The 18772-nt window shown below is 36.5% G+C and overlaps 1 protein-coding gene across 1 annotated transcript; it reads left to right on the forward strand.

Annotated features, from left to right (window-relative positions):
• Positions 1–148: 148 nt before the first annotated feature.
• UBA5 (ubiquitin like modifier activating enzyme 5) lies at positions 149–14528 on the forward strand. Its single transcript, XM_036760010.1, has 12 exons — positions 149–494; positions 2915–2960; positions 3065–3154; positions 5074–5183; positions 5724–5810; positions 7227–7311; positions 8474–8578; positions 8753–8880; positions 10723–10858; positions 11188–11269; positions 11425–11531; positions 12232–14528. The coding sequence occupies exons 1-12, from the start codon at positions 304–306 to the stop codon at positions 12316–12318; spliced, it is 1254 nt and encodes a 417-aa protein (XP_036615905.1). The 5' UTR covers positions 149–303; the 3' UTR covers positions 12319–14528.
• The last annotated feature ends 4244 nt before the right edge of the window (positions 14529–18772 follow it).

An 18772-nucleotide genomic window follows, 5' to 3' on the forward strand; every position in this document is an offset into this window, starting at 1 on the left:
CCTCCGGGAACGCAGGCGCTGAGGACAGACGGTTCCGTCCCTGCCAACTCTGCGCGCCGGGAGAGGTGGCGGCGTGGGGGGCAGGAAGGAAGCGTGGACGAGGGAAGGCAATGACTGTAGCACACCGGAAGCGGTCCTGGGGAGCCGAGGTGACGTGTCGGTCCGGAGCAGGGTGGGCGCTCCCCAGCTCGGCACTCGTGTCCTCGGCGCGGGCCTTGCTCGCGGAGCAGCAGCGTGGGGCGGCGGCGGCGGCGGGGGAGGCGGAGGTCTGGGCGAGGGGCCGCCGAGGCCCAGGCCCCGGACATGGCTTCCTCCTCGGCCGAGACGGCGGAGCGGCTGCGGCGGCGGGTCCAGGAGCTGGAGCAGGAGCTGGCGCAAGAGCGGAGCCGGAGGGCCCCGGGGGGTAGCGCCGGGGGCGACGTGGGCGGTGGCGGCGGAGGCCGGGTCCGCATCGACAAGATGAGCCCGGAGGTGGTGGATTCCAACCCGTACAGGTGAGCGCGGCCCGGCCTGGTCCCAGCTGGCGCGCGGCAGGAACGGGGTCACTACTCTGTTGTCAAACCCAAAATGCGCAACTTGGATCGGCCCTAAGGCCGTCTGGGTGAGCTTCCCCCTTTCCCCCGCTGCCTCCCGCCCCGACTCAGGATCTTTAAAGGGCCGCGTCCCGCAGGATCCGGCTGAACAGGCTGAGGACCCGGCTCCCCAAGGAGGGTTCGCAGGGTCTTCAGCCCCGAGTGGGTCTGTTCGTTAAAAACAATTAATTCGTTAATTCATTTTTAACATTTATTTTGTTAAAATTTTGAGTTTCAAATTCTTTTCCTCCCTCCACCCCCTTCCGTACCCATTGAGAAGGCAATCAGTATTGTACCCGTTATATACAGATGGAGTCGTGGAAAACATTTCCCTCTTTGGCTGTTCATTTCTAACGGAATTGGAATTAATCCTGCCACCTAAGACATCTTACCTCCCCTTCTCCGATCTTATCTACGCCTTGCCATTGCCCAGGAACGTTGATCTGCAATCACTACTTCTCTTCCTAGTCCAGCCTCAGACTCTATGTGAGAACGCTCCATCGTTTCTAAGATGAACTAATAGCATGGGTGAAAGCCTGAGCAGCACTTCTCCAATAGGCAGAATAGAAAAGATCTTAGGGTTCCCCCACTCCCAACAGTATATTGATCTAGTGTGGTTGTTTAAAGTATTTTTTGGAGTCCAGTGCTGTTCTTAGGGCCTTTGGAAGGAAGAAAAAGGAGTGAAGAGTCTTTATTTATTTACTTAGTGTGACTTTGGGCAATGGAAACCCCTCTGGATACTGGTCCTACTACTTATTTCCATGGGACCTTTGGCCAGTTCCTTCATCTCAGTGAACCTCTCTTTTTCACTGCTATACAGTAAAGATGTTGCACTTATCAACAACCCATTTATTAATGACCTACTATTTGTACTATCCTCTGGGCCTAGGAAATAGAAAGATAAGACAGAGCCCATGCTTTCCAGAATTATTCAAGGTAGCTTTTGAGATTAGAGCCCAGTAACAGGCTTCTTTAATAAAAAACGATTTGCATTCAAATGAATCTTTAGTTTTTTACATTTTTCTCAGAGGAAAGTTTGTCTTCCAAGAATGAAACCTCCCCTCTTTAAATGACAACTTTTGAGTTTTCTGTTTCCCATTACTGTAATCTTTGTTCCTTTCTGTATAAAGAAAATAACATTTTTATTTTAGCAATGCTTTTGTCACTGAAAAGTTCAGAACACAAATCTGACTGCTTCTTAAAATTTCTGTTCTACTTATAAATCAGGAAGACCTGGTTGTTCAAGTCCCTTACATGCTGACTTCTTAGTGCCTTAAAGACAGAAAGGAAAGCCAGGTTCAAGTCTTGCCTCTGCCTCTTCCGTTGATGCTGGCAAATGAGTCAACTTGTATGCCCCTCAGGCTACTCTCCAGGACTTCTCTGTACAATTAGACCTTTGTAAGGATCAGTGTACCATGTGTGTAAAGAGTACAAGAAAGCTATGACAGGTAGGACCTCTCAAGAACTTTAGAATCTGGATTGGGAAAGAAGATCAATGAAACAATTAGCAAAAAATACAAGAGTGGATTTTCCTTTGAGTGTACTGTGTACTGAAATGACTTTATGAATTGTAAAAGAGAAAATGGATGAGAGCCGGAGGTGCGACTGAAGAGAGTCGGCCAAACTCTGAAGTCTAATTTTGGTCATCTTACTAAATGTTAAAAACTTTGATAAAAAAGTTAAACAGAAGAGGAGTAATGAAATTCATGTTTGTCTTATTGTACCTAGACATTCAGCACTTGTAGCTTACTCTTGGCCTTAAGAGGGCAAAAAGCAGATCTGAAAACCTTCTACTTGATCTTCTCAGTGGAGGCATCCCGTTGTCTGATCATCACATTATCCATTCTTTAAATCTTTAGCAGGGGTGGGGAACATGTGGACCTCTAGGTCCTCAAGTATAGCCCTTTGAATCTGAGGTCAAAGGGTAGCACTTGAGGACCTAGAATACCATATGTGGCCTTGAGGCCACAGGTTCCCCACCCTTGCCTTAGTAGAGCTGGAAGGGAGCTCAAGAGGTCATCTTGTCCAACCCCCTAGTTTGAGAGATGAGGTGTTTATTGACTTGCCTCAGGTCACGCTAATAAAGTTCAGAATTGACCTCAGGTCTTCTGATTCCACAGCCAACACTTTTCCCATGGTACCCACATCCCCGCTTTGTGTTTTTGTTGTTTTTAAATGTTTTCTGGGCACCAGAGCAGCACTCAGGCTGTTCATCTGTCACCATTAAGACTAGCCTGCAATTTTATTAGTTTGTTGTGTCTAGCACTCAGTACTGTACAACAGATCTAAGCTTAAAATGTTTTTGATGATTTTTAAAAATAATTTTTTCTCTTGCTTTTAAGTCGCCTGATGGCATTGAAACGAATGGGAATTGTGAAGGATTATGAGGTATGATGTTTATTTGACATTTTTGAAGATTTCAACCCAAAAATTATTTCTGGCCATTTTCAAGAAGTATACTGATTAGATTGTTTTCAATGTACTTTTCACAGAAAATCCGCACCTTTGCTGTAGCAGTAGTAGGTGTTGGCGGAGTTGGTAGTGTAACTGCTGAAATGCTAACAAGATGTGGCATTGGTAAGGTAAACGATGCTTTTCTAACTATCACATGATGAACCACTTACTCCTGGAAAAACACAGGTGCTGTCAGTGTTATATTACACACACGCACACGCACATGCACACACACACACACACACGCATGCATACATGTACCACCCCCATATTTGAAATAAATTGAAGCTATTGAAATAGACGTATGTTATTTAAGTACTAGTCTAGTGTTTAATTGTGGTGTGAAGTGAGCCTGTGTTTTCAGAAGCTGGGCTAGTGGAGTGCTGTCTGCTTCCTTGTTTTAGTGTGGTGGAATATCATCATCACAAGATTTGCCACCAAGGACTAATATTTTTGACCATTTGGCCTCCTGAAATAATGAAGAGTTGTGATCTATTAATGGAGAGAGTTATAATACCATTGAAATTGAGGCTTCCTCAATGTCTTAAAGTAAATTTTATTAATGCAATGACTTCACCTTCTATATTGAACAATTGATACCTATCTGTCTAACTATCCTCTAATGATGAAGGTGGGTTTCTTAAGTTCTTATTTGGGAAGTATAAGGACCAGTGTGAAGCATTTACTAATTCTTTGGGATAGGAACTGTGGAAAAGCTATTTGTAAACTGTTACAATAGATGAACAAATGGCTAAGTAACAAACCTTTTCGACTGAAAGTATGAGGTTTAGAGTCAGAGGATGTGGATTCAAATCCTGACTTTCTGCCTTTCTTCCTGTGTAACCTGGGGCAAACATACTTAACCCCTTCTGGATCTCATTTTCTTCATCTGTAAAATGTAGGGTTTGACCTTTGAAGTTCCTTCCAAATCTAAATTTATGGTCACATAATATCTGTAGAATGAGAGATTCATAGCAGGGTCTCAGAATTCAGTTAGAAATCTTCTGCTCCCTGTGAATTCTGCTCCAGGCTTTTGCCTTTCCTTATTCTTGAATCTGATAGTGATGATGTTCTGGTTTGGAACTGGGTTCCTTTTTTTTTTTAATTATAATTTGTTATTCTAATATCTAAACATTGTTAGGTTCTCTGAAAAAGGTGGGGAGAAGAATTCCTTTTCCTCAAATTAGGTTGATAGGTTGATCTAGTTTTCTAAAATACACATTATTGGTTTTAAAATATGCTTTGTTTGCACCTTTTGTTTTTTCAAGTTTTTTTGATATATCTCCTACACAATCACACACACACTCACACACACACACACACACACACACACACACACACACATTTTGTATTGGTTAACATCTTAGTTATAGTTTAGAATTCTTTTTTTTTTCAGTCACGACATGGGCAATATGTGTGTGTGTGCACACACGCATACATACACTGCAAGTGTATTTCAGTTTAAATTATAGTGCATGTTTTCATCTTATAGCTAAAGACTTCACCACAGCTGATTGATTTTGTACAGTGTTTTACATCAAAGAAAAAGAACTTGACCTAACTCTTAAAGATTTAGGTAGCTAATTGTGAAAATGTATGGTAACTTTTATTTATGCATAATGACATGGGGATGACGTATCCTCTAAATAAGGTAGAGCTTTTTTAGAAGTAGGTCATTATGTCCTTACTTTCTGAGGAGACTAAGTGATGCACAAAATAGAAAATTCTTCCAGTATAAAATTGACTCTGCTTGTGACAAAGTCCCATTGAAAATTCTTATGGAAATTTGAATGACTTTTGAACTGATTTTCTTTGTGTTTCTTGATTTATCTTTTTAGTACTGTTATTTGGGTTTGAAATGTTAGATTAAGAATTAATTTTGTTTTTCTCATACCTACAATTTCTTGCATAAAATAAGAATGAGTAATCATTTATATTGTTTACATCTGTTGAAACTTGGTTTATTTGTAACCCTATGAATGACTTTGGTACACATGAATTTCTAATGAGGTGTTTATTCATTAAAAATATTTTTTATTATCTGTAGCTATTACTATTTGATTATGACAAAGTGGAACTGGCCAACATGAACAGACTTTTCTTCCAGCCCCATCAGGCAGGATTAAGCAAAGTTCAAGCAGCAGAGCATACTTTACGGTTAGTAAAATAGAAATTAAGTATTCGTTATTAGGTGACATCTTACCGTGTCTTGTATAAAAACTTTGCTTGATGTCTGGGTGGAACTCTAATGTTTTACTTAAAACTGTAGGTTTGATTCATAGTCAGCAGGTAGAACCCTCCTGTAGGTGCTGCTTACCAGGTTCAGTGGATACCCATTAAATGCTTGCTGAATTTCAGTGAATTAGCATTGCCTTTCAGTCTGCAGAGGGAGGGGGCGTTTCTGCCATATGCGTTGATCCCAGTTTTAGTGAAATGGTTTTTTTAAACTTTTACAAGGTCTTATTTTTCACTGTTGTATTTGGTACTTTAAACACTACCTGAGATGGGAGAGAAAAAGAATAGCAAGATTGATTCTTCTTTTTAAAATGACTATAAGTAAACACTTCCAATTCTGAATTAGTACAAAATATTCTGGAGCTTTTCCAACTCTTTTCTCCTTTTTCTTTTAATTTTTATTTTTTTCTCTACCCCTACCAACGAGTTTTATTGTCATTATTTTCTTTTTCTCTCTGTAAGGAATATTAATCCTGATGTTAATTTTGAAGTTTATAATTACAATATCACCACAGTGGACAACTTTCAACATTTCATGGATAGAATAAGGTAAAATATGCTTATTAGAAATAAGAAAATATTCTTATTGGGGAGGGGGTGGAGACAGCTACTGCAAAGGCCTGGAGGTGGGAGATGGAGTGTTATGTTAGGGGAATCGCAAGTCAGCCGGTGTGGCTGGATTAGAGTGCATGGAGGGGAATCAGGTCTAAAGCCTGATGGGGTTGGAAGGGGCTGGGTTATAAAAACCTTTCAGTGCCAAACAGGAGTTTATATTTGATCCTGGGGGAATAGGAAGCCACTGGAGTTCTCTGACTGGAGGTTGGTGGTCAGACCTGTGCCTTGGAAAAATCACTTTGGCACCTGAGAGGAGGGTGGAGTAGAGGAGAAGGAGAGATCTGAGACAGACCAGGGAGAAAGCCATTTCAGGAGTTGAGTCTTAAGGTGATGATGGCATGAACGAGGGTTGTGGCTATAGGAGGGGAGGAGAGACCTAGGAGAGGTGTCAGGAAGGTAGAAACAAGATCTGGCTATAGATTAGGTGTTGGGGGTGACACTGAGTTTGTAGATCTGGGTGCTGCCCTTGACAGTAACATAGAAGTTGAGAAGGGGAGGCAGTGCTTGGGGAGTAAGGGATAGACAATGAGTTCTGTTTCGGGTATGTTGACTTTGAGATGCCAGTGGGACCTCCAGTTTAAGAGGAAATTGGAAACTCACACGTAGCTCAGGAAAGAGACCAGGGCTGAATATATAGATCCATAGAGATGATGATTGAACCATAGGAATAGATGAGATCCCTGGGTGATGTAATCTAAAACACTGGAGTCAGACCCGCATGGAAATGTATCCCTATGGGCTGTGTATTGAGTAAGAAAACCACAAATTACAATTATTTATGTTGTGTTTTATTGATTTTTAAAAAAATATTTCTGAGTTATAGTTTAATCTGATTTGGGTCTAGTTAGGAGTGTTGTGGGCTACTGTGCAGTATATAGCTAGGTACATACATACTCTACCTGTGGCATAGAGTAAAAAGAGAAGGGGACAGGACAGACCCTTCAGGGATACCCTTGAATAGTTGATGTAGCATGGATGAAGAACCAGCAGAGGAGATGGAAAAGAGTGGGTGGACACATAGAAGAACAGGGAAAGCAATTTCAGAAAGACCTAGAGGTTAGAGTGCATGGGAAGAGGTGATGGACAGTGTCAGATGCTACAGAAATGTCTAGAAGGGTAAGGATTGAGAAAAGGTCATTTGGAAACTATATAGCTAGATTCCCATGAAAGAAGTCAAATTAGCAACATGTTAGAAGATTTAATATTTTATTACCTTCAACTTAATGAAATATGAATCATGTCTCTGCTTAAGAAATTGCAAATGCCTTCTATGTATTCTTACTATCTATTAGACTGTTGCATTCTGTATCCAGCTAAAATAATTTTTTCTTATTTTTTTCTTTTGATTAGTAATGGTGGCATGGAAAGTGGGAAACCTGTTGACCTAGTTCTGAGCTGTGTGGACAACTTTGAAGCTCGAATGGCTATTAATACAGTGAGTACTTTAATAGTCCATCTAGGACGTGATAATGCATGCATTTGGTATGTTTTCTGTTGATATGTCTTAATTCCTATCCTAGTAATAAATGATTTTGTATGAGCCCTAACTCTGAAGTGTTCTAAAATTCTTTTATCTCTAAACTTTTTTCTTAGATAATCTATTTTTGAAATTTTTTCAAACACCCATATCCATGATATTTTTCTAGCTTTTTGCTATATATAGCACATTCTCAATAGTACTTAGTAACTCAAGCAAAAATAATCAATCCAGTTGAAGACCCCTTGTTTCAGAGAGTGTATATGTTTATGTATGTATGTGCATGCACGTGTGCAAATGTGCGCTCATATACATACCTCTCAGATGTATTATTTTTAGTGTATGCAATAAAACAAGCATTTCCATAACAGTGTAATAAAAAGATGATTGTACACGAAACTACAAATCTATGCACAACTTGCTTTTCCTTTCAAATATATTTCAGATGTATTATTTTTAAGATATATATATATATATATATATATTTTGATAGAGCTGTTTTATGGTAGTACTTATCTGTGAGTATTTGAATTTTCTTGACATCTTAAAATGTATAAGTTGCTAAGAAGATGGTGTTTCTCAATATCATGAACCATTTCCTATTGAATTATTAGAGTATTTTTTTCCTTTATTAAAGTACTTATAATTTTCCTTTTTTCCTTTTGCTTTCCTTTTTTACTTTTTTTTTTCTTTTTTTTGGAGGGAGAAGGCGGGGCAATTGGGATTAAATGACTTGCCCAAGGTCACACACCTAGTAAGTGTGTCAGGTGTCTGAGGCTCCTGACCCTAGGGCCGGTGCTTTACTCACTGGGCCACCTTGCTGCCCCACATTATCATTTTCTTAATTGCTGCTAGGATTCTTTTAGAGATTTTTACATGTACCAGTAATTTCAGAAGTGTTGATAATTCCATAAACCATATTGTGCTCTATAGTAATATTTTTGATAGAGAGGAAAGACTAAATATAGTAATCAATCCAAATAATAACTTTTTACAAATCGATTTAATTTTAAATTATGTATGTATATGGCCTGTGTATAGAGATCCTCATTTTTCATGAAAACAGCATATGTGGTAAATTCTAGCCTTTTATTCACAGCTGTGACTTCATTCTGCTTAGGCTTGTAACGAACTTGGGCAAACATGGATGGAATCCGGGGTCAGTGAAAATGCAGTCTCAGGGCACATACAACTTATCATTCCTGGGGAGTCTGCTTGTTTTGCGGTATGTACTGCTGTTTGATGTCTGTTTTTAGGTTCTAGAATTTTTAAAATGTTAAATTAAAAGTAAAGAGATGGGAGAGAAAATACAATTCTAATTTCATGTATATCTATTTGGGCATCTTTTTTACTTATTCTTTTAAAATAATCTTACCTTTTTTTTTTCTTTTCCTTGAAGTGTGCTCCTCCACTGGTAGTTGCTGCAAATATTGATGAAAAGACACTAAAAAGAGAAGGAGTTTGTGCAGCTAGTCTTCCCACTACTATGGGAGTGGTTGCTGGAATTCTTGTACAAAATGTGTTAAAGTGAGTGCTAGAAAAAATGTCTGAATTGTTCTGTGTATATGTAGTATAAAAGTTTATAAGTATTATCTATGAAAAATTAAACTGGATAGAAAAATCATCTAAAGATTGGTTTTCTTCTTAAGTCTCTAGTTTAGGGTAGCTTATGGACATTGGGGTCTTGATGGAACACTGATTTTGCTTCTTTAAGTGTGACCACGTGTCCCAATTTTTCTTAAATAAAAATTGTTTAAAAAAAAACCCAACTATTAATTACGGTAAGACCTTTACTTTCTGCACCAGAACATAGCCAAGGCCCAAGAAGTAAGCCATCAAAGTTTCTGAGCAGCATCTGCAGCTCAGAGTTCATAAAGCAGATGTGCTTTATTCCTGATCAGATTCTTCTGCCCTTGTTGTGAGCTTCTCTGTTCTTTATTTTACACATTATTATAGGTAGTGGTTTTCATGACTCCCAGCCCACAATAAATTAGAAGTACAAACTGAGTGGAAGATCTGCAGTAACCAGTGTGCTGCTACTAATAACTGACTCCAAGGAAGCAGGCCAGAAAAAACAGTAACAAATGCCATCCCTATGCTGTGATCCAGAACAGCACCTGGGGCCTTTGAGCAGGCCTCAGTAGGACTATAGAATAGCCAGTCTTCATAACATGACCCTGAATGATCAAGAAAAGCATAAAATAATGTTTAGTAGCTTCTGATTCAGATATATCAAAAAAAGATGCTTAAAGTAGTAAACATTCAGAGCCCTCTGGAGAATTTAAACAATTCGTTTTCCTGAAGGGACTTTAATGTTTAAAGGGCCCTGCAGCTTCTGGTAGTTTGGCATTAGAAAGTCTTTGTCTACTTAGGCCCTTAAAGGTCTCATTACACACTTTTGGGACTTTACTCTGCTAAAGAGTCCCTGCCTTCTGTTGTTTCCTAATTTTAGATGAACCTCAAAGCTTAATGCCACACCCACTTCTTTCTTTAGGCATTAAGCATTTAGTTGTTAACTTACTTTAACATGCTAGGTCACACTGGAAAGGGATGCTGCCAAGGAGACTGTTTCATTGTCGAGGTTTCCCTTCCAAATTCCCTCATGTTGCTTTTTAAAAAGGATTGTGCCTGGCTCCCACTGAAGAAGACACTGATCTGAACATGGCACATGCCCTCCTTCAAGAAACAGAGTATACCCACTTCTGGGCTACATTGTTTTTGAGTTGTGTCTGCTCCTAGTCTCCTTCCTCGAGTCAGAGGCCATTCAACATTTGTGGCTTTTCCCTCCCTTAGGCCTGCTAGTTATTCTCTTTACCTAAGTATTTTATATTTTATATACATTTAAAAGCTACTATGAATATGATAGCATATAACTATTAGACAGGACTCTTTTCTCTGTCCTAAACTGTGTCCTAAACTATGGTCCTCTAGGACTGAGAGGTACAGAGAGGGTGCCTCTTTTCCCTGGTAGGGGAAATTTTTCATGACTAACTTAAGGCACAGATCTTTTTAAAGTATAGAAAAACCTCCTTGTGTATAATTTTTTAAAATTGCTATTGCATCATGCTAATACACTAATGTGAATAAATATATTTCCTCTATGAAAGCTTTAATTAATAATATGCTTTAATATATAAGAATAAAAATGTTCATGTTTTAAACTCATTGTTATAAATTTTGTTATGAGACCTCTTACCCTCCTTGAGACTCAGTTTCTTCATTTATGAAATGAGGGGATTAAATTAGACAGCCTCTGAGTGAGGCTTTAGCTCTAGATTTATGGTCCTATGAACTCAGTCCAATTTGTATGTGTGTATGTATATGCATGCTTATACTTTTTTAACCAAGCTGTTTTCTTCCAAAAACTAGGTTTCTGTTAAATTTTGGTACCGTGAGTTTTTACCTGGGTTATAATGCAATGCAAGATTTCTTTCCCACCATGTCCATGAAGCCAAATCCTCAGTGTGATGACAGAAACTGCAGGAAGCAACAGGAAGAATATAAAGTAAGCTCTTGTTCCAGAGGATTATTGAAGGGGCATTTATTCATAGGAAAAAATGAATGCTGAAAACTTAGCCAAGGGCTTATTTAGGTTTGGAATCTTGGGAGAAAAGAAGAGTTTGCTGTTGAATGAAAGCAATTTTTAAAAAATCAAATGAAGTTAATTACATTTATGGTGTGTTCTTGTTAAATGTGCTTTAGTGGCTTTTAAAAAATCTTTTCTAAGGTTAAGCCTATGTAAGCTAATCAGTTTCTCTAACAATTTAAAACCCTTTAGTTCTAGAGTTCGTAATGACTAGTAATCTAAGAAACATTGATATTTAATTTCTGCAGAAAAAAGTTGCAGCTCTACCCAAACAAGAGATTGAACAACAACAAGAAGAAGAAGAAATACTTCATGAAGACAATGATTGGGGTAGGTGTTCAATCAGCAATTGAGTAGTAGCAGTAAAAACCCAGCCCTATCCGTCACAAGGAATCTTGCATTGCCCTTTTAAGATTTTATGATTGCTAAAGTAATCCTTGCTTTTCCAAGCTACTCAGAAATAAGCATTAAATATCATTCTCCAGGTATTGAGTTAGTATCTGAGATTTCAGAAGAGGAGCTCAGAGATGCTTCTGGTCCTGTTCCTGACTTGCCTGAGGGAATTACAGTAGCATACACAGTTCCAAAAAAGGTACTTCTCAAAAATGAGCATGGTTTAGGAAATAAGGTCACATCAACAAGCAGAATGTGGAAATGTTTTGCATAACTTCATACATATAATGGGGATGGTATTTCTTGCCTTCTGAGAGGGTTGAGGAAGGGAGGGAATTTGGAACTGAAAATAAAAGTGAAAAAAATAAAAAAAAATTTAAAAATCTACAAGCATGTAAAACTTTTATTAGTCAAAAGAAATTTTTTTGCTTTCTAGTAATCTTTCATACTAAAAATAAATCTCCCTAACACTACCCTGTCTTAAAGACTTTTTTTTTTTGGCTACATTCATTGTGAGGTAGGAGTTGTTAGTACTGGTTTAAATGGTTTTGTTCTATATGTAGTGTATTTTCAGGTTTATTGATTTTGAGAAAACAATTGTTTATATTTCCTTTGTAATATATCAAGTATTATCTGATGACTTATTAAAATATGTGATCATTTTTGTTTAGTATTGACGTTTTAACTAGTGAACTGTTTAACATTTCTGGATTTTCTAATTCAGAAGATTGATGGGACAGTAGTGGAACTTGGTTTTTTTGGTCTCTTTTAAAAGAGGGTGTATTTTTAATCATTGGGGTTTATATAATTTGAGTTGAGAACTTTTGGTCATGTGTTCCAGAAAGAGATGCACCATCTGTCTTCATTTAGTTTTTTTTTTTTTTTCCATTTGGTAACAGGCAGAAGATGCCCTGCCTGGGGGGGAGTCAGTGGAAGATTCTGGGGAAAGTTTGGAAGAACTTATGGCCAAGATGAAGAACATGTAGTCTTGTTTCACCTTCTACTTTCTGGAGAAACTGAAGAAATAAACTTTAAAGAGTTCAGAATTTCTGCATTGCTAGTAAAGTGTAAGGTGGCATCATTTGATATGTAGTCTTTATTGGTATTAAGTCTTCCTCTTTGAAATTAAGAGTACCATGATTTGATTTCTTTTATTCACCTGAAGAGTCCTCAGACAGTGAAGAAGGAACTGTAAGAGGCTGTGACATTTTTTCAGATCTAGCCACTGAGATAATAAGACTTTATAAGAACGTCAGGATAAATAAATGTCACCCTCTATAACAGAAGCTGTGGAATCAGATAAACTGTGTGCAGAAACCCATACTACATTAGGATTGGGAGGCCAGTTGCAGTTAAATTTAAGGGGTTGTCTCTGTTGTACCTGGATAGCATATGACCTAAAATGTTGAAATCGGAAATAGATTTTGTAAAATTTAAAACTATTACTATATGATGTTGAAATAAAGACAACAGTCAGTATAAACCATGTTGGTGATTCTCACGGAAGCTACAAGGAGAGTTGGAGAGAAATCAGTGTTTAACTAATGCTCTGTCTGATGGGACATGAATCACTAAAAAGTTAAACTGTATACTAGCTAAGATTTTGTCATATCCTGGAGGAGCTCTTTCAAGATGATTGCTTATTCTGATTAAACATGCATTTAACAGCTTTCTAAATATTTTTCACCCTTAACATTTTACTTTTATTTCCTACGTACCAGGGAAAAGAAACATTGGATAATCTGTCTAGCGCCTGTGTTAAATTAGCTTTTTAGTTGGGCATTGTGATTTAGTTATCTTAAAGGATCCCAGTCACTCCCAGAGGAGCTGAATATAGAAGTTTCAGTCTTGCACAGCTTAGAGACAAAAAACCTTTCATTGTGATTGTACCGAGAGGGATGCTCAACTGGAAATATGCTGTTTTTACTCATTACAACAGTCTTGTTCACAAATGTCTGTTTTCAATGGTGTAATCAGACATAGATGAAACAGACCAATGATGAAATAGTCTGGTTGAAAGAAATGTGTGTTTTTTTTTAAAACAAATTTTATAGTTATTATTTATTAATATACTTTTCTATATTGTTGTTGCCTTTACTGTTTAAATCATGTTTTTAAAATGTAAATACAGCTTTCCTTCTAATACTCTAATGAAAGTAATATTTTGAACTTTTTTTTTTTTGCTTTGAAGAACATATCCATATCTGAACTTTCTCTAGTGAAATAAAATTCTCATAATTTACTGATTAGGGACATGTCACATATAAAGTACAAAAAGCTTTAAAACCTCAGCAGAAAGATAAACCTCTTATCTAACATCATGACTGTTTATCTCTTGATGTTTTGAGGCTGTATTGGTGCTTGTCATCATATAATAGTAAAGGGAAGAAGACTGGGACACTAGCTGTGTTTTTGGGGGACTTCATTTCTGAACTTCACCGTATTGCAGATGGTCTCCTTTAATTCACAGGAATATTGTGAGAATCGAGTAATCTCTGTGAAATGTTTATTTCCTTGGAAATTACTGCCCTGACATTGTAAGGTTTTACTTACTTGTTTTTAAAATATGAACTCTGATCTGATACATGTGCTCTGATGGTAGAAAAATAATTGGTTAACATTGTTTAATATAGACTTTTTATGTGCTGTATTACTCTTACTGCTTTTTGTGTGAACTTGTGATTTCATTACTGGATGAATTTCTCAATGTGGAAGCTTTCTTTCACCATTGAAGATTAGCAGCTGGTCTGTAACTCAGTCTTAGCTGTGGAGACTGAGAGGTGAAGATTTGTTAATAGTCATGCTGCTGTTGTGTGTTTTATAAAAGCAAGCCTTCCTGACTTTACCATACCACCTCTCAATGCCTTTTGCACAAAGTTTCTGTAAATTTAAAAAAAAAAGTATAATTACACTTTATTCAAACGTTTTGATTAGAAGTGTCAATGGAGGAGCTAAACAAAACAACCTAAGAATTGAAACTGACTTTTTCCAATTTATTATAAATGTGCATTTATATATATTTTTTAAAATTAGAAGCTCACAATGAACAGATACAAACAATATGGAATAAAATTTGAAATAATCAAAATCAAAACCATTTAAATATTAAATACTAAACCTTGTATCTCTCTCTAATATCAATTTTAATCATTGCTCCACCAAATTGCAGGAAATAAAGTTTAAGCACTTCCCCTAATTTGTGTTCCTTCCCAGCTTTTTCATATATGTGAAATATAGATTTCATATATGTATGTCCATAAGTAATACATATAACATGCACATACAAAATACATATTTAATAATAAGAAATATAGATTTAATGTACACATCCACACAATAGTACAGTACTTCTGGAAAACAAATGCTAGGTTATAATGGGTTATCCCTGACATGGAATTCTGGTGCTTTAAATTCCAACTCAGGTGTAGTTTTTCTAGCTCATTCAGATGCCCTGGACTTTAGTTTGAAATAAAGGAGAAGGCAGCCAGTTCTCTGGGCAGAGTGTCTCTCTCACCCAGGCTGGACTTCTTTGTATCAGGAAGAGTGGCATAGCAGTCGGTATTAGACTTGAAATGAAATCAAAATATTAAAATGAGTTTTCTTTTTTTTAAAAAATTTTTATCCATTTTGAACTTAAATACAGAAAGACAAAAAAAAAGCCACGTGTTGTACACAGTATAACACAAAAGGAGTATTCCATATGAAACCATGAATCTCCATTTCACACTGTTTACTTTTTTTTTAACTATGTAATAAAATACTGCATATCATTTTCAAAACTACCCTGCTCTTTTGTGCTTCCTTCTGAGTTTTCTTTTGTTCTCTGCTCTGTATTTTTTTCCCTTTCTCTCTTCCCACCTTGCACTAGAGAAAGCCATCATTAGACACAGATCTCTGTGTGTGTGTGTGTGTGTGTGTGTAAAACCATACTGTACATCTCTTTATCAGTTCTTTCTCTAGAGGTGGATAGCATATTCCTTCAAAGGTCCTTTGTAGTTGAATGTGAGTATTTATATTACCAAAAATAGCTTAGTCATTCACAGTTGTTCTTTGAACAGTATTGCTGTTACTGGATCCAGTGTTCTCTTGGCTCTGCTCATTTCACTCTTCATGCAAGTCTTTCCATGTTTTTCTAAAATCAATCACCTCATTTCTTATAGCACAGTAGTTTTCCATCACAATCATATACCACAATTTGTTCAGCCATTTTCTAATTGATGAGCATCCCCTCAGTTTCCATTTTCTTGCCACCTCAAAGAGAGTAGCTATATTTTAGAACACACAAGTTCTTTTCCTTCTTTTCTTATCTCCTTAAGAAACAGACCCAATAGTAGTATTGCTGGGTCGAAGGGGATAGATACCCAGTTTTATAACTCTTCAGGCATAATTCCAGATTGCTTTCCAAAATGGTTAGATCAGTTCACAATTCCATCAGCAATGTCCCACTTTTTCCACATCCCCTCCAACATTTGTCACTTTACCTTTCTTTCATTTTAACCTTATCTGATAGTTGTAAGATGATACCGCAAAGAACAAAAAAAAAATGATACCGCAAAGTTGTTTTAATTTGCATCTCTAATCAATGATTTAGAGCATTTTTTCCATATGATTATATATAGCTTTGATCTTCCAAAAACTGCTCGTTCATATCCTTTAACTGTTTATCAATTGGATGACTTATAAATTTGACAGTGTTCCCTATATATTTGAGATTTGAGACTGTCATCTGAGAAACCATCTATAAAATCTGCCCCCGCCCCTCCCCCCATCTTCTGCTTTCCTTCTAATCTTGGCTACATTGGTTTTATTTGTACAAAACCTTTTTAATTCAGTGTAATCAAAATTATCTAATTTACACCTCACAGTACTCTCTATCTCTTGTTTATTCATAAATTCTCCTATCCATAAGTCTGATAGGTAATATGTTCCATGCTCTTCTAATTGTCTCATATCTCCCTTTATATCTAGGTCAAGTATCTATTTTAATTTTATCTTGGTAAATGGTGTAAGATATTGGTCTATGCCCAGTTTCTGCCACATTGCTTTCCAGTTTTCCCAACAATTTTTACAAATAATGAATAATTTTCCCAAAAGCTGAAGTCTTTACATTTGTCAACACAAGGTTACAATAATCATTTACTACTGTATACTGTATGTCTACTGTATTCCATTGCTTTACCGTTCTATTTCTTAGCCAGTAGTAGTTTTGATAATCACTGCCTTATGATATAGTATGATAGAGTTTAAGATCTGGTACCACTAAAGCTCCTTCTTTTATCGTTTTTCATGAATTCCTTTGATATGCTTGACCTTTTGTTCTTCCAAATCAATTTATTTTTTTCTACTTCATTAATTTTTTGGTAACTTAATTGGGATGGCATTGAATAAGTAATTAGGTAGCATTGTCATTTTTATTATATTGGCTCTGCCCACTCATGAATAATTAGTATTTCTCCAATTATTTCAATCTGATTTTTATTTGTATAAAAAGTGTTTCATAATTATGTTCATGTAGTTTCTGGATTTGTCTTGGCAGATACATTTCCAAGTGTTTTATACTGTCTACAATTATTTTAAAAAGTTATTTCTTACTATCTCTTCTTGCAGGGTTTTGTTGGTGATATATAGAAATGCTGATGATTTATATGAATTTATTTTATGTGATTACTTTACTAAAATTATTGTTTCAGCTAATTTTTTAGTTGAATCTCTAGAATTTTCCAAGGATGTCATCATACCATCAGCAAAAGGGATAGTTTTATTACATTCTGATTCCATGAATTTCTTTTTTTCTCTTATTGCTATTGCTAGCATTTCTAATACAATATTGAATAATATTGGTGATAATGGGCATTCTTGTTTGACTCCTGATCTTATTGGGAAGGGTTCTAATTTATCCCCATTACAAATAATGATTGCTTATGGCTTGAGGTAGATGTTTCTTATCATTTTAAGGAAAAATCCATTTATACCTATTTTTTCAAGTGTTTTTATGAGGAATGAGTGTTGTATTTTGTCAAAATCTTTTTCTGCATCTATTGATATAATCATGATTTTTGATAGGATCAATTATGTTAACAATTTTCCTCGTGTTAAACCATCCCTGAGTCTCTGGTATGAATCCCACTTGGTCATAATATGTTATCTTTGTGATATAGTGTTGTAGTCACCTAGCCAGTATTTTGTTGAAGATTTTTGCATCCACATTTATTAGAGAGGTTGGTCTATGATTTTCTGGTTTTGCTCTTCCTGGTTTATATATCAGTACCATATTTTTCTCATAAAAAGAGTTTGGTAGGACTCCTTTGACTCTTCCACATTATTTATTTAATAATTGGAATTAGTTGATCTTTAAATGACTTGTAAATCCATTTGGTCCTGATGCTTTTTTCTTAGGAAGCTCATTTATGGCATATTCAATTTCTCTTTCTAAAATAGGTTTATTTAGGTATTCTGTTTCTTCTTATGTTAACAAAGGTGGCTTATATCTTGTATTTTCCATTTCACTTAAATTGTTAAATTTATTAATTGAGCAAACCAACTCCTTATAATGGTTTTGATTTCATCTTCGTTAGTGGTATATTCACTCTTAATTTTTGATACTAGTGACTTGGTTTATCCTCTCTTTTTGAAATAATGTTAGCCAATGGTTTATCTATTTTTTTTCATAAAACCAACTCCTAGTTTTATTAATTCAGTGGTTTTCTTACATTCAAGTTTTCCTTCAATTTTAGAAAGGGTGTATGTATTGAATAGGCACTATAACATTTATACCAACACTAAAGGAATTTGAGTTACAATTCTCTAGAAAAGCCTGAGAACTTTAGTTTTTTTTTAATTGGTACCTTTTTTTTGGTGAAGCAGTTGGGGTTAAGTGACTTGCTCAGGGTCACACAGCTAGTAAGTGTCAAGTGTCTGAGGCCAGATTTGAATTCAGGTCCTCCTCACTCCAGGGCAGGTGTTTGCCCATTACCTTATGTTTTGATGAAATTAGTCATTTCCCCAAAATTCCCTCCCTATCATCCCACACACACCACACCACCACAGTACCTTCCTCTTGAAAACAGGTGAACAAGTTCACTTCTTCCATCATTTCCCTGATGCTTGGGTCTGTTTATTTTTAGCATTTTCTTATTACAAATAGTGCTGCTATGAATATTTTGGTATGTATGATTCCTTTTATAAACTTAAATATGGGGTTCCTGAATGGAGCAGAGGGTATAAAACTTTGGTTATTTTTCCCACAATTGCCAATTGTTTCCCAGAATTGGTTGGACCAATACACAGCTCCAGAGGGGAGCTAGCATACCTGTCTTTTGACAACCCCTCCAACTTTGAAGTTGTCCATCTTTTACCATCTTCATAAATGGATGAATGAGGTGATAACTCAGAGGTCATATTTCTGATTTTTAGTGATTTTTGAACAATTAAATTTTTTTT

This window comes from Trichosurus vulpecula, chromosome 5, assembly GCF_011100635.1.
Source record: "Trichosurus vulpecula isolate mTriVul1 chromosome 5, mTriVul1.pri, whole genome shotgun sequence".
NCBI lineage: Eukaryota > Metazoa > Chordata > Mammalia > Diprotodontia > Phalangeridae > Trichosurus > Trichosurus vulpecula.